General features: G+C 54.3%; 1 protein-coding gene across 3 annotated transcripts in view; it reads right to left on the bottom strand.

Moving 5' to 3' along the window:
• SLC66A2 (solute carrier family 66 member 2) overlaps window positions 1-14679 on the bottom strand; it is a 37573-nt gene that overhangs the window by 6045 nt on the left and 16849 nt on the right. For 2 of the 3 annotated variants that reach the window (XM_012473508.2, XM_012473509.2), the window contains one exon: window positions 212-428. The exons of the other annotated variant lie outside the window; for it this stretch is intronic. In XM_012473508.2, coding sequence (XP_012328931.1) covers window positions 212-428 — 217 coding nt within the window. The remainder of the gene's footprint in view (window positions 1-211; window positions 429-14679) is intronic. 3 annotated transcript variants of the gene reach the window in all.

Below are 14679 nucleotides of genomic sequence, written 5' to 3'. Positions count from 1 at the left end.
TGCCAACAACAGGGTCTCGGCTGCCCCTCACGCAGCCCACGTGAGCTCATCTGCTCCAACTCGAGGTCGAGGGGCCACGGCCTATGAACCTGACCATTCTTTAACCAGCAGCTTCACAGGTCAACATGCGAAATACACAGCCAGACACACACGCGCTTGATTTTTCCAAGTCCGCAGCCACGTGGTACCTCCGGAGCACTGGTGGGCCTACCTCATGCCCTCCGTGGACTGGTGGCGGTGGTTGCGGTAGAGCTGTGGCACGCCCAGCATGGCTTCGGTCAGCACGGCCAGGAAGCCCAGGGTCTCCACAAACAGGGTGGAGTCGATGGACAGGTAGGTGATGTAGCCCGCCACGCCCGCGAAGGCCACGACACACTGCACGTAGTCTGCGAAGCTGCTCCACTGCCAGAAGTGGTGGGGGTCAAAGTCTAGGGTGAAAAGGAGAAGCAGCCTCAGCACAGCTTAGGGTCCAAGTGAGAGGTCAAGGTCAGGGAGGAGAGACGTGAACCGAGCAAGAGGTCAGGGTCAGAGGAGAGACGGGAATCCAGGGAGAGGTCAGGGTCAGTGAGGAGAGACGGGAACCCAGCGAGAGGTCAGGGTCAGAGGAGAGACAGGAACCCAGGGAGAGGTCAGGGTCAGTGAGGAGAGACGGGAACCCAGGGAGAGGTCAGGGTCAGAGGAGAGACGGGAACCCAGCGAGAGGTCAGGGTCAGTGAGGAGAGACGGGAACCCAGCGAGAGGTCAGGGTCAGAGGAGAGACGGGAACCCAGGGAGAGGTCAGGGTCAGTGAGGAGAGACGGGAACCCAGCGAGAGGTCAGGGTCAGAGGAGAGACGGGAACCCAGCGAGAGGTCAGGGTCAGAGGAGAGACGGGAACCCAGGGAGAGGTCAGGGTCAGTGAGGAGAGACGGGAACCCAGCGAGAGGTCAGGGTCAGAGGAGAGATGGGAACCCAGGGAGAGGTCAGGGTCAGTGAGGAGAGACGGGAACCCAGCGAGAGGTCAGGGTCAGAGGAGAGACGGGAACCCAGCGAGAGGTCAGGGTCAGAGGAGAGACGGGAACCCAGGGACAGGTCAGGGTCAGTGAGGAGAGACGGGAACCCAGTGACAGGTCAGGGTCAGAGGAGGAGCCAGCCACATGTTCTTGACCACACCCTGGTGATCAAGGTGTGAAAGAGCCTTGAAACAAATATTAACTCAACGTAAAAGATGCTGGCATCAGGCCAGGTACAGTGGGTACCCAGAGTCCCAGCTACTCGGGAGGCTGAGGAGGGAGGATCGCTTGAGTCCAGGATTTGAGGCCAGCCTAGGCAACACAGAGACACGTGTCTCTTTAAAAACAAAACAAAAACTTGCCAAAGTCCTTCAAATGAATTAATCTCTGAGAAGCTGTACAGTGTGGGGAGTGCCCTGCAGTCCCTGGAATCTGATGCCCGGGTCAGGGGCGCAGCCCCCTCGGGTTAACCACGGTCTCCTGTTCCTCAGATGTTACCAGGAAGAGACAGGGACCACTCCTAGGACACTCTGAGGATTCAGCGAGTTGGTCTTGAGTTCTATAACATGCTTCAGCCACAGTGAGGCTCAGTAAATCCAGGCCATACCCTTCCTGCACCATGTCATCTGCTAGATGATGGACTCTGTAGAAACCACACTCATAAGCACTCACAGAAATTAGCAAATTAAAGGAGGCAGGTGGACACGCAGTCCTGGGGACACAGCGGCTGCAGGGAAAAGGTAAACGGAGACAAAGCTGCCAAGAAGCCCGGGCAGCGCGTGATGCGCCCGCCCGACCTGTCCTTACAGCAGCAGAGCCAGGGCACGGGCTGCAGGGGTGGGATGACGGGAGGCAGTGAAGTCCAGTGGCCTGGGGGGTGCTGAGGGGTGAGGTTAGAGGGACGGGGGGTGTTGGGGTGTGGTGAGGTTAGCGGAGCTTTGGGGCATCAGCGGGCAGAGAGGCCAGGAGTGTTGGGCTGGCTGCCTGTGGGGCTGGCAGTGCAGTGAGCGCAGGGGTGGTCAGGATGTGCACCTTCTCCCTGTGCCTGTTGACCCTAGATCTGTGCCCCCCTTCCTGCTCCACACTCCCTCACTGAGTGAGACACTGCCCAGCATCTGAGCTGGAAAGGGGCCACACAGGAGGCAGGGCCAGAGGACAGGTGGGCACAGTGTGCAGCACCTCCCAGAACACGGCAGGGCACGTGCCCATGCGCAGCACCTCCCAGAACACGGCAGGGCATGGGCTCATGTGTGTTTCATGAAGCCCAGCTGCAATGAGGGGGCCTGAGCAGGGACGGGCTGTGGACAGGGGGCCTGTGGATGGACGGATCGTGGACGGGGGTGGCTGTGGACAGCGGGGGCTGTGAATGGGCGGACCGTGGATGGGGGGGCTATGCACAGGCGGGTGGTGGACGGGCAGGCTGTGGACAGCCGGGCAAGGTGGTCATGGACAGGTGGGTAGTGGACAGGCAGGCAGGCGGGCCGTGAATGGGTGGGCTGTGGATGGGCAGTGGACGGGTGGGTGGTGGATGGGCGGGCTGTGGACGGGCAGGCAGGGGGGCTGTGGACAGATGGGCATGGACGGGCAGGCGGTGGACACAGGACACCAGGTCGGGGTTTAAGGGACCTGGGAAAGCCAGGTCTAAGGTCCGTCTGGGGGAGACCTTTCTATTTTAGTTCCCCAGGAAGGAGTCAATTGGCAAATGACTAACAAAATCCTCACTAAAAAGTTTCTGCGAAAAGAATGAACTTGGACACTTACCTTACACCATACACAAAATTGAGCTCAAAATGGATCAAAAACCTCTAAAAATAAGACCTGAAACCATAATACTTAGAAGAAAACATGAGGCAGCACTTCAAGACATTGGATTTGTCAATGAACTTTCATCTCTGACACCAAAAGCTCAGGCAACAAAAGAAAACACAAGATAAAGGACTTGATCAAAATCCAAAACGTGGCCAGGCACAGTGGCTGACCCCTGTACTATCCAAAATGTGGCCGGGCGCAGTGGCTGACACCTGTACTCCCAGCACTGTGGGAGGCGCGAGAATCACTTGAGCCCAGGAGATTCTGAACATGATGAGATTCCATCTTTACAAACAAATACATTAGCAGGGCCCGGTGGTGCGCACCTGAGATCCCAGCGACTTGGGAGGCTGAGGCACGAAGATCCCTTGAGCCCAGGAGTTCAAGGCTGTAGTGAGCCATGACTGTACCACTGCACTCCAGCCTGGGTGACAGAGTGAGACCCTGTCTCAAAAAAAAATCAACCTAATATGTGTTTCAAAGGACAAAAATCAAAGTAAAAAGGCAACCAATGGAATCAGGGAAAATACTTGCGAATCACATATTTCATGAGAAATTGATGTCTAGAATATATAAAGAGCTCCTACAACCCAACAACAAAAAAGCACACAAACTGATTCAAAAATGTGCAGCAACTTGAACAGATTTTTCTCCAAAGGAGAAAAAGGAGGCAGCAGGATCTAGGTGAGCAGGAGACAGGCTACCTCATCCTCAAAGCTCTTCCCAGAAACCTGTCTCCGGCCTGAGTCTCTCCCCCCGGATCTGGTTGGCCACTCTCTCTGAGGTGCCAGGAAGACATGCCACACCGGGGCAGCACCCAGCATCAGGGCGTTACCAGAGGAAACAGGGCCTCGTGTGCCTTCTGACAACACTCCCTGCATTTCTGAGAAGGCAGCGTGTGCTGTCATGGAGAGGAAGCATGACAGGCCTGAGTCGATGACTCAGCTGAATCCCTGGCCAAATGCAGCCCTGGGCCCTTGCCACAGTCCCTAACAACGAGTTATTAGGTCCACCTGCATCTCAGCCCGTCAGCTCATACAGGACAGTCACACTTGTTATCACCAAAAACCGAGGCACAGGGTCCTCTTAAATAGGCGCTGGTGACCAGGTGTGGTGGTTCACACCTGTAATGCCAGCACTTTGGGAGGCTGAGGCGGATGGATTACCTGAGGTCAGGAGTTCGAGACCAGCCTAGCCAACATGGTGAAACCCCATCTCTACTAAAAATACAAAAATTAGCCAGGCATAGTGGCGCACACCTGTAATCTCAGCTACTTGGGAGGCTGAGGCACAAGAATCACTGGCACCCAGGAAGCAGAGGCTGCACTGAGCTGATATTGAGCCACTGCACTCCAGCCTGGGTTACAGAGTGGGACTCCATCTCAGCAAAGAAAGGCACTAGTGACCTTAACCACACACCCCAAACACCTTCCATTCATGCATTTGCCACTCATGGCCAGCGGAGGGGCTTCTGAGGGTGGCAGGGTAAGAAACACAGGCGAGGCAGCTGAGATGCCTGGGTGCAGGTGAGGGCAGATGTCCAAACAGAGGTGGCCTGGGGCACGGTGGAATATCACTCAGCCGAAGAAAGGGCAGATTCATGCAACAGCACGGATGCACCTTAACACAGGCCAGCAAGTCACAGAAGCCAGACACAGGAACCACACCTTTATGAGTCCGTTCCCATGAAGTCTCCAGCACAGGCAAGTCCACAGAGCCGCAGATGGGCAGCTGTCGGGCTGGGGGTAGACGGACCTCAGGAAAAGAGGGAAGCTGGTTCAAAGGGGTTTCTTTTGGGGTGATGAAAGGCTCCCTAATGAGATAGGGTAATGGCTGCACAACTCTGTAAATACACTAAAAACCACTGAATTGTGTACTTTTAAATGGTGATAAAATGGCGAATTTTATGTTATGTAAATTGTATCTTTAATATATAACAAAATAAAAATTTTAATGTATATGGTTTATCTTATACCAAAAGATGCAGGTGTTAAGTATCTACTTATTTTATTAATAACTACTTATTAGTAAATACTTATTCAGCATTTTCTGATGCTGAAGCTGAAAACAGTTCCTTCAACTCCAAGTCTGGGAGTTAAGGTGCCATCATCTGTATCCAGGACAATCTGAAATAAATTCAGCAGCCGTCTACCATCAGCTGTCAGCTCACGTGTGCTGGGGAACTGGAGCAGGTGGCGGGGAAGACCTGGCTGAGGCTGACCTGGGAAGGCTCAGAAAGCGGGAATGAGTTCTCTAGGTTCAGTCAGGAGAAGTCAGAGGACGCAGCACACGCCTAGTGGCCACGGAGACTCCCGATCTGGCAGGTGGGACAGAACGTTTTCTACAATTCCGAGAGACTAGTGTGTCAGGAGATTTTCATTACAAGTTTTTAAATCAGGTAATAAAGAAGAGAGATCTGGCATTCCTCCTGGAAGAGCTGGCCCTATCCTGAGGCACCCAGGAGGGGAGGGCGCCCCCCTTTCCAAAGCAACTGGGCCCCCCACACCGCTGAGCTCGACAGGAATCCAAGAGGGCAGGTGGCTGTGGGAGGGGAGGGACTCCGAGAACAAGAACAAAGGGCAAGAACGCAATCTGGACACACGGCCACGGCCACGGCCACGCCCATGCCCACGGCCACGGCCACGCAAGGTGCCAACAGAACAGCTGACTCACATGCCATGACTTCCTACGCTGTGTTTCCAGATAGCAGCACCAAAGATAAGGCTTGAAAGCGAGGCAGTTAATGCTGAATGAATGTTTCCAGGCCTGTGGGACTGACCAGAGGCCCACCCTGGTGTGCACTGAGCTCTCGGGACCCTCAGCTGCCTGCAGAGAGCGGCTGATTCTCAGAACCTTCCATCGCACCTGCCCTCAATTCACAGAGAGGTCTGCTCTTCCAGCACCCCCCACGGGGACCCCCCGGGAACAGACCAGCGCTCGGCCTCCCTCAGTCCAGCTGCTGCTGGATTAAAAAGCAATTCTACCACTTGGAGAATGTGTACCAGGAAACTGTCTCCAAATGGGCAAGGAAGATCCGATTTCTCATCAGGTTGTGTTTTTATGTCCACAGGAGCGCATGAGAGAGCCTGGTGTGTCCAAGGCACTGGAGGAAGAGCAGCTCCATCATGAACGGGGCTGCTGCCGTCCCAGGCGGTCGGGCATCCTGAGTCACAGGATGAGACGGGAGGTCGGCACGAGACACAGGTCATAAAGACCTTGCTGATAAAACAGCCTGCAGTAAAGAAGCCGGCCAAATCCCAGCAGAACCAGGATGGCCACAACAGTGACCTCTGTCGCCGCCAGCACCATGGCAACGTCAGGAAGTCACCCCACGCGGTCTACAAGGGGGAGGCATGAGTAATCCACCCCTTGTTTAGCAGATCATCAAGAAATAACCATAAACAGGCACCCAGCCGCCCTCAGGGCCGCTCTGTCTACGGAGCAGCCACGCTCTTATCCCTTCACCTCCCTGATAAACGTGCTTTCACTTTATGGATACGCCTCACATTCCTTCTTGCGTGAGGTCCAAGAGCCCGTTCTAGTAACAAACATGAGAGGGACAGAGAACTCCAGAGAGCTTCCCGTGGGACTGGGACGGCTGGAGGTTTCACAGCACTGGTTTCAAACACAGCGGAGAACTGCCGAGAGTGAACCTGGGCCCCCCAGACGCCTGCAGGCACTGTACACTCGACAGGCGATCACAGGGCGTGAATGGCGTCTCAGTAACGCCCAGCTCCACCCCCAAGCCATAGGGTGACTTTCACAGGGCCACGGACGTTCCGGAGGGGAGGAAACTGCTCTTTTAGGCAGTTTGGCGCTCCCATTCCCTCTCGCTCTGTCCCCACCCACTGCCCAGCTAGGGCAGCCTTGGAGGAGGACTCGGGTCCTCAGAGGACACCCAGAAAACAGCTGGTCTGCGACCCATCTCTAGAGTGTGGGGCGACAGAGCGACGAGGGGGCAGATTGTGAGGACTCCTTCCCTAAGAGGATGTCACTGAGACAGCCGGGGAGGCATCTGGGGTCTCAGGAGGGAGGAAGTGATCTTCAAGGCGGGGCTCCCAGTGTGAACACTGGAGTGTGGTTACGGAGAATGTCCTGGTTTGGGTCCTGCATACTAAGATACATGGGGGGCATCACGCATCGGGGCAGCAGCTAAACTGTATCATACTCCCACTTTAACCTTGTGACTGTCTCAATATTTTTAAAAATACACATCAACTCCCCGTGAAAAAACAAAAAACCTCCCCCTTCCTTCAAATGCCTGGTCCAGGCTCACGCGGCCTCCTGCAAGCTGCCCTTCGGCACAGGTCTGAGCCCCACCTGCTGCGTCTGTGTTTCTCCACCCCCTACTCCGGCTAAGCACACAGAGCCTGTCCTGGAAACGCCCCAGACCACCCAGAGCTGGAGGCAGGGCTCAGCTGGACCCCAGGCACACAGGGGCTCATCCGGAGGGACCTGAGGGGCTCAGGCTGCATGCAGCTGGGAGAGCACAGACAGGAGGCTCCCGAGGCCACCACGGCCCACTTTTACTTTATCCTAAGGATCAGGGACACGAAAGGATTTAACAAAGACGGCCACACCACCTGCTGCAGAATGAGTATAAATGCCCTTCTTAGCCTTCGAGGCCGGCACTGGCCTCACCGACCCCCTCTAATCCTGCCACCCGTGCAGCATGCAGCACAGGGACAGGGAGATGGCACGGCCGGGGCCAGAGTAGGACGCAGAGAGACCCCCACCAAAGACCCTCAGAGAGTGACAGAGCCCCCCGCCCCACCCTAGGTGAGCAGGACCGGCAGAGCGGGGACTGAGCAAGAGGGGGAGCCGTGCCAGCTTCCAAAGAGGACCCCCAGGAAACAAACACCTTCCCACTCAGCAAGGGCAGAACAAGCCACCACGGAGACGAGCGTCCGCACCCCAGTCCAAGGCTGCACAGACGGCCCGCCCTCGCCGCACCTCCCTAACAGCCACTGAGACCCACGTTCCTGCAGCCGCCTCGGCCAGAGGCAGGGAGGCCCTGGGAGGGAGGACCCGGACAGGCCCTGTCGGGCGGCCGTGCCTGCTGTCAGCCTCCTCTCATTCTCAGTAGCCTTTTCCCCCCTTTATCCTAATCGACATCTCCGGGCCCCTCATTTGCTCAGAGTCTGCTCAGTGGGGCACCCAATGGTGGACAGGTGAGAGAGGGGAGGGGCTGGGCTGTCACTGCGGCAAAAGGCACCCTGGCCCTCTGGCCTGAATGCTTCCGCCCGAAGTCAAGACACAAACACATCATCGTATGCAGCAGAAATAGCCCAGAAAGGCCCCAGCCCAGACGGCACTGGAATAAACAGTTTACCCCAAGTCACTTTAAAACGAAAGTTTCAGGGCTACTTGCTTTTTTTTTTTTGAGACAGAGTCTCCCTCTGTTGCCCAGGTTGTGCAATGGCACAATCTCGGCTCACTGAAACCTCTGCCTCCCAGGTTCAAGTGATTGTCCTGCCTCAGCCTACCAAGTATTTGGGATTACAGGCACCCACCACCACGCCCGGCTAATTTTTTTGTATTTTTAGTAGAGACGGGGTTTCGCACAGGTCAGGCTGGTCTCGAACTCTTGACCTCAGGTGATCCACCCGTCTCAGCCTCCCAAAGTGCTGGGATTATAGGCGTGAGCCACCACGCCCAGCCAGGGCTACCTACTTCTAAAGAGGACTGCAGGACAGTTCCAGGCGCTCCTCCGTGACAGACCAGCGGAGGATGCTTAGCCGCTGCCTTTACTCAACGTGCCACTGAACAGAAACACAAGAGTGCTGTTCTCCCAGCCTGAGACATTCTTCATACTTCCAGCCATCTGGGTTTCAGCCCGCTCAGAAACAAGAGGGGCAGTGAGCGCTTCCAGGACAGCAGTGCGAGGTTCTCCACAGACCCTCTCCAGCAGAACCACTGTGAGTGGTGAACTTTACAAACAGCAGCCACTGAAAGTCTCTGACGTGTCTCAGGGACACACGGCAAATGGAGGAACACTTATCCAAGAAAACCTTCTAAGTGGCCACAGGAACAGCAACTTTGTGACACTTGGGCCACAACCTCCTTCCCCATCCCCATGTGACAAAAGCTCTACTCCCAGCAGACAGCCAAGACGACCGGGCTCCCTCCCCCCACTGCCACTGCAGGAGCGGCAGGCGCCCCCACTCTTCATCGCCTGCTCAGCTTCTGTCTGCCCAGGCTCCCTTCCTCCACCCAGCCCCCACCCACGGCACAGGGGCAGAGAACACTCAGCGTCCCCGTCCCTGCTCAGCTTGCTCGCTCAGCGTCCCCGTCCCTGCTCAGCTTGCTCACTCAGCGTCCCCGTCCCTGCTCAGCTTACTCACTGAGCGTCCCCGTCCCTGCTCAGCTTGCTCACTCAGCGTCCCCGTCCCTGCTCAGCTTGCTCACTGAGCGTCCCCGTCCCTGCTCAGCTTGCTCACTGAGCGTCCCCGTCCCTGCTCAGCTTGCTCACTGAGCGTCCCCATCCCTGCTCAGCTTGCTCGCTCAGCGTCCCCGTCCCTGCTCAGCTTGCTCGCTCAGCGTCCCCGTCCCTGCTCAGCTTGCTCGCTCAGCGTCCCCGTCCCTGCTCAGCTTGCTCACTGAGCATCCCCGTCCCTGCTCAGCTTGCTCACTGAGCGTCCCCGTCCCTGCTCAGCTTGCTCACTGAGCGTCCCCGTCCCTGCTCAGCTTGCTCACTGAGCGTCCCCGTCCCTGCTCAGCTTGCTCGCTCAGCGTCCCCGTCCCTGCTCAGCTTGCTCGCTCAGCGTCCCCGTCCCTGCTCAGCTTGCTCGCTCAGCGTCCCCGTCCCTGCTCAGCTTGCTCGCTCAGCGTCCCCATCCCTGCTCAGCTTGCTCGCTCAGCGTCCCCGTCCCTGCTCAGCTTACTCACTGAGCGTCCCCGTCCCTGCTCAGCTTGCTCACTCAGCGTCCCCGTCCCTGCTCAGCTTGCTCACTCAGCGTCCCCGTCCCTGCTCAGCTTGCTCACTGAGCATCCCCGTCCCTGCTCAGCTTGCTCACTGAGCGTCCCCGTCCCTGCTCAGCTTGCTCACTGAGCGTCCCCGTCCCTGCTCAGCTTGCTCGCTCAGCGTCCCCGTCCCTGCTCAGCTTGCTCGCTCAGCGTCCCCGTCCCTGCTCAGCTTGCTCGCTCAGCGTCCCCGTCCCTGCTCAGCTTGCTCGCTCAGCGTCCCCGTCCCTGCTCAGCTTGCTCACTGAGCGTCCCCGTCCCTGCTCAGCTTGCTCGCTCAGCGTCCCCGTCCCTGCTCAGCTTGCTCGCTCAGCGTCCCCATCCCTGCTCAGCTTGCTCGCTCAGCGTCCCTGTCCTGCCTCAGCTTGCTCGCTCAGCGTCCCCGTCCCTGCTCAGCTTGCTCACTGACCGTCCCCGTCCCTGCTCAGCTTGCTCACTGAGCGTCCCCGTCCCTGCTCAGCTTACTCACTCAGCGTCCCCGTCCCTGCTCAGCTTGCTCGCTCAGCGTCCCCGTCCCTGCTCAGCTTGCTCACTGAGCATCCCTGTCCTGCCTCAGCTTGCTCACTGAGCGTCCCCGTCCCTGCTCAGCTTACTCACTGAGCGTCCCCGTCCCTGCTCAGCTTGCTCGCTCAGCGTCCCCGTCCCTGCTCAGCTTGCTCGCTCAGCGTCCCCGTCCCTGCTCAGCTTGCTCACTGAGCGTCCCCGTCCCTGCCTCAGCTTGCTCGCTCAGCGTCCCCGTCCCTGCTCAGCTTGCTCGCTCAGCGTCCCCGTCCCTGCTCAGCTTGCTCACTCAGCGTCCCCGTCCCTGCTCAGCTTGCTCGCTCAGCGTCCCCGTCCCTGCTCAGCTTGCTCGCTCAGCGTCCCCGTCCCTGCTCAGCTTGCTCACTGAGCGTCCCCGTCCCTGCTCAGCTTGCTCGCTCAGCGTCCCCGTCCCTGCTCAGCTTGCTCGCTCAGCGTCCCCGTCCCTGCTCAGCTTACTCGCTCAGCGTCCCCGTCCCTGCTCAGCTTGCTCACTGAGCATCCCTGTCCTGCCTCAGCTTGCTCACTGAGCGTCCCCGTCCCTGCTCAGCTTGCTCACTCAGCGTCCCCGTCCCTGCTCAGCTTGCTCACTCAGCGTCCCCGTCCCTGCTCAGCTTGCTCGCTCAGCGTCCCCGTCCCTGCTCAGCTTGCTCGCTCAGCGTCCCCGTCCCTGCTCAGCTTACTCGCTCAGCGTCCCCGTCCCTGCTCAGCTTGCTCACTGAGCATCCCTGTCCTGCCTCAGCTTGCTCACTGAGCGTCCCCGTCCCTGCTCAGCTTACTCACTGAGCGTCCCCGTCCCTGCTCAGCTTGCTCGCTCAGCGTCCCCGTCCCTGCTCAGCTTGCTCACTCAGCGTCCCTGTCCTGCCTCAGCTTACTCACTGAGCGTCCCCGTCCCTGCTCAGCTTACTCACTGAGCGTCCCCGTCCCTGCTCAGCTTACTCGCCCAGCGTCCCTGTCCCTGCTCAGCTTGCTCACTCAGCGTCCCCGTCCCTGCTCAGCTTACTCACTGAGCATCCCTGTCCCTGCCTCAGCTTGCTCACCGGGAGAGGTTCCACATCAGCAGGAGCATACTAAGAGGACCAGATGCAACAACCCCCTTCCCGTGCTGCACTCAGAGCAGAGCTGTCACCCTCAGAGGTCAACAGGTTCTGTCCTGAGGATGTGGGCGTCAGGACAGAGAGCTCCGTAGCAGTCCCTCGAGGGACTTGCTACTTAGAGCAGGTCCAAGTTCAAGTGTAAGGATGCTGAGAAAACAACAGAGACCTCGGCAGCCAGCAACTAAGGAGCTAGAAGCTCCATGATGAGCTCAAAGTTTATCACACAGAGCCGGAAAGGACAGCCCGGAGGATCCCTCCTGGGGACACAGCAACCACCAAACACTGGCCTTGGTGGCTACCCTGCCCAGCTGTGGGGCAGCACATGCCCCAGGGCATCATCAAATCAGCTGGCAGCCTCCAATGAGTAGAGGCCAATGGCTGGTTTGACTGAAAGCTTAACAGGAAGATCAGGGAAGGTCACGGCCAGCCAGAACCACCACACCTGAGGGAGGAGAGGTCCAGAGACCGCATCAGTCCAGCCAGATCACAAAACAAACAAACCGCCATCCCACCCCACGTGGGGGAACCATATCCCCGGCTGCTGCTGTCGTTCGCCTAAAACGTCCAGCTTGAAACAACAACAAATGAGTTATACGAAGAAACAGAAAAGCGTGGTTCATACACAGGAAAAAAAAATAGTGATAAGCTGGACACAAACTGCTTTTGAAGAGGCACAGGTGTTGGACTCAGTAGAAAAAGACTTTAAAATAGCTATTGTAAATATGTTCAAATAACTACAGGGATCCATGCATAAAGAATTAAAAGAAAATATGACAACAACTAATCAAAAAGCGACTATCAATAGAGAGACAGAAATTCTAAGGAAGAGCCAAGTGGAAAGTCCGGCCCTGCAAAGCACCACTGAAATTTTAAAACTCACTATCCGGGCTCGACAACAGATTGGAGCTGGCAGAAGGATCAGTGAATTCAAAGAACGATCGATGAAGATCACGCAGCCTAAAGAACAAACCGAAAACGGAGTTAAGGAAAAAGAGCACAGTCTCAGAGCAAGGTGGGACGGAAGTGCACCAGTACATGCAGCATGGTGAGCGCAAGGAGAGAGAGGGGCAGAAAAAAAATATTCAAGGGGATAATGACTTTTGAAAACTTCCCAAATATGATAAAAACATTAACTACACACCCAAGAAGCTCAACAAGTTGCAAGCCTGATAAACACAAAGAGAGCCGCACCCTGACACATCACAGTCTAAATGATGAATGCCAAAAAACAAAGACAAAATCTTGAAAGTAGCAAGAGAAAAATAATGTATCACTTACAAGGAAACCCCAATAAGATTAACAGCTGACTTCTCATCAGAAACAATGGAGTCCAGAGGGCAGTGGAATAACATATTCAAAGCACTGAAAAGAAAAAAACAATCATCAACCGAGATTCTTGTAGCTAGTAAAACTTTTTTTTAAAAAAATAGGGGGAAAATAAAGACATTCCCAGATAAACAAGAACTGGGAGAATCTGCTGCTAGTACGCACACCTTAGAGAAAACAAGTCTTTCATGCCGAAAACAAGTAACATCAGATGTAATTCAAATCCACATGAGAAAGAGCACATGTAAAGACAATTATGTAAGTGATTATAAAAGACGATTAGATTTCTTCTCTTTTCCTCTTTTAGTTGACTTAAAAGTAACTGCATAAAACAATATGCATTGTATTGTTTGGAGGCCTTTAACATAAAGAAATGTAATATGTTTGACAATAATATTAACAGCACAAATGAGATGGATGGGATTGAAACCGTATTCGAGAAAGAAAATGACTGCAGATGGTAATTCAGTCAGAGAAATAAATGAAAGGGGCCACAAATGGTAAATAAGGTGGATGTAATAAGCCCATAATATGTGTTTGTTCTCCTCTCAAGTTCCTGAATGACATAAAATGTATATAAAGGAACAATCGGAACAATATATTGTTAGATTGGAATACACGTAGATATAATATGTATAATAATCATACCATTTAAAAAGGGAGGAGGAAATCAATCCATGTAGGAGTAAGGTTCCCATCACTGGAATTAAGTTAGTATAAATTTGAAGTAGATTCCGGTAAGTTAAGATGCATATTGTAAGCCTTCAAGTGACTACTAAGAAAATAATTTAAAAAACATTACTTAAAATGTTACAGTAGAAAATACTCACTTAATATAAAAGAAAGCTGTAAATGAGTAACGGCTGAGGGAAAAGGAATGGGATACACAGAAAGCACAGTGTAAATTAGCAGGTGTAAATCTGAACATATAACATTAAGTGTGAATGAACTAAGCAATCGAATCAAAGGGCAGAATTGCCAGAATGGATTTTTTTTTAAAGATCCATTGCATGTATACAGAAGACTCACTTTAGATTCAAAGATACAAAAAGGTTAAAAGTAACACAGTGGGAACAAGATATCAAATGAGAACCACAGGAGCTCTGCAGTGATGACACTGACATCAGAAGCAACAGACGCCAAGACAGAAAACACGCACACGCGTCGCTATCAAACAGCGGTGCCCCCAAATACAACAGGCAAAAACTGACAAGCGACAAGAGAAAAGGTCATTCAAAACCAGTGACAGGCTTCCACACCCACATTTAGTAATGGATGTTAACAACCGCACAGAAAATCAATAAAGAGATCTTAGACTTGACCTAACAGACGACCCTCCACCTTCACCCAACAGCAAATGCACATTCTTTTCAAGTGCACATGGAGTGTTCTGCAGGACAGATCATGTGCTAGGCCATAAGATGTGCCTCTATTTAAAAGTGCTGGAATCTGGCTGGGTGCAGTGGCTCACACCTGTAATCCTAGCTCTTTGGGAGGCTGAGGCGGGCACAGATTGCTTGAGCTCAGAAGTTCAAGACCAACCTGGTCAACACAGTGAAACCCCGTCTCTACAAAAAATACAAAAAACTGGCCAGGCGCAGTGGTGTGCACCTGTAGTCCCAGCTACTCAGGAGGCTGAGGCACGGGAATTGCTCGAACCTGGGAGGCGGAAGTTGCAGTGAGCCAAGACCACAGTACAGCCTGGGCAGCAGAGCAAGACCATGTCTCCAAAAATTAAAAAAAAAAAAAGTACTGGAATTATACAGAATTATGTTCTACGACTATAATGGAAAGAAATTCAAAATCAATAACAGAAAACACTTTGGGATATTCACAAATATGTGGAAGTTAACACACTCCCGAACAATAAATGGGTCAAAGAAGAAATCTTGGAGTAAATTTCAAAACACTAAGGTGCACGAAAACAAAAACACACCCCCAAGTAGAGGGTGCAGGTAAAGCACTGCTCAGAGG

The sequence above is a fragment of the Aotus nancymaae genome, unplaced genomic scaffold (genome assembly GCF_030222135.1).
Source record: "Aotus nancymaae isolate 86718 unplaced genomic scaffold, 86718_ANA_hifiasm-v0.15.2.pri h1tg000100l, whole genome shotgun sequence".
Lineage (NCBI taxonomy): Eukaryota > Metazoa > Chordata > Mammalia > Primates > Aotidae > Aotus > Aotus nancymaae.
This window is presented reverse-complemented; position numbering and strand designations above follow the sequence as displayed.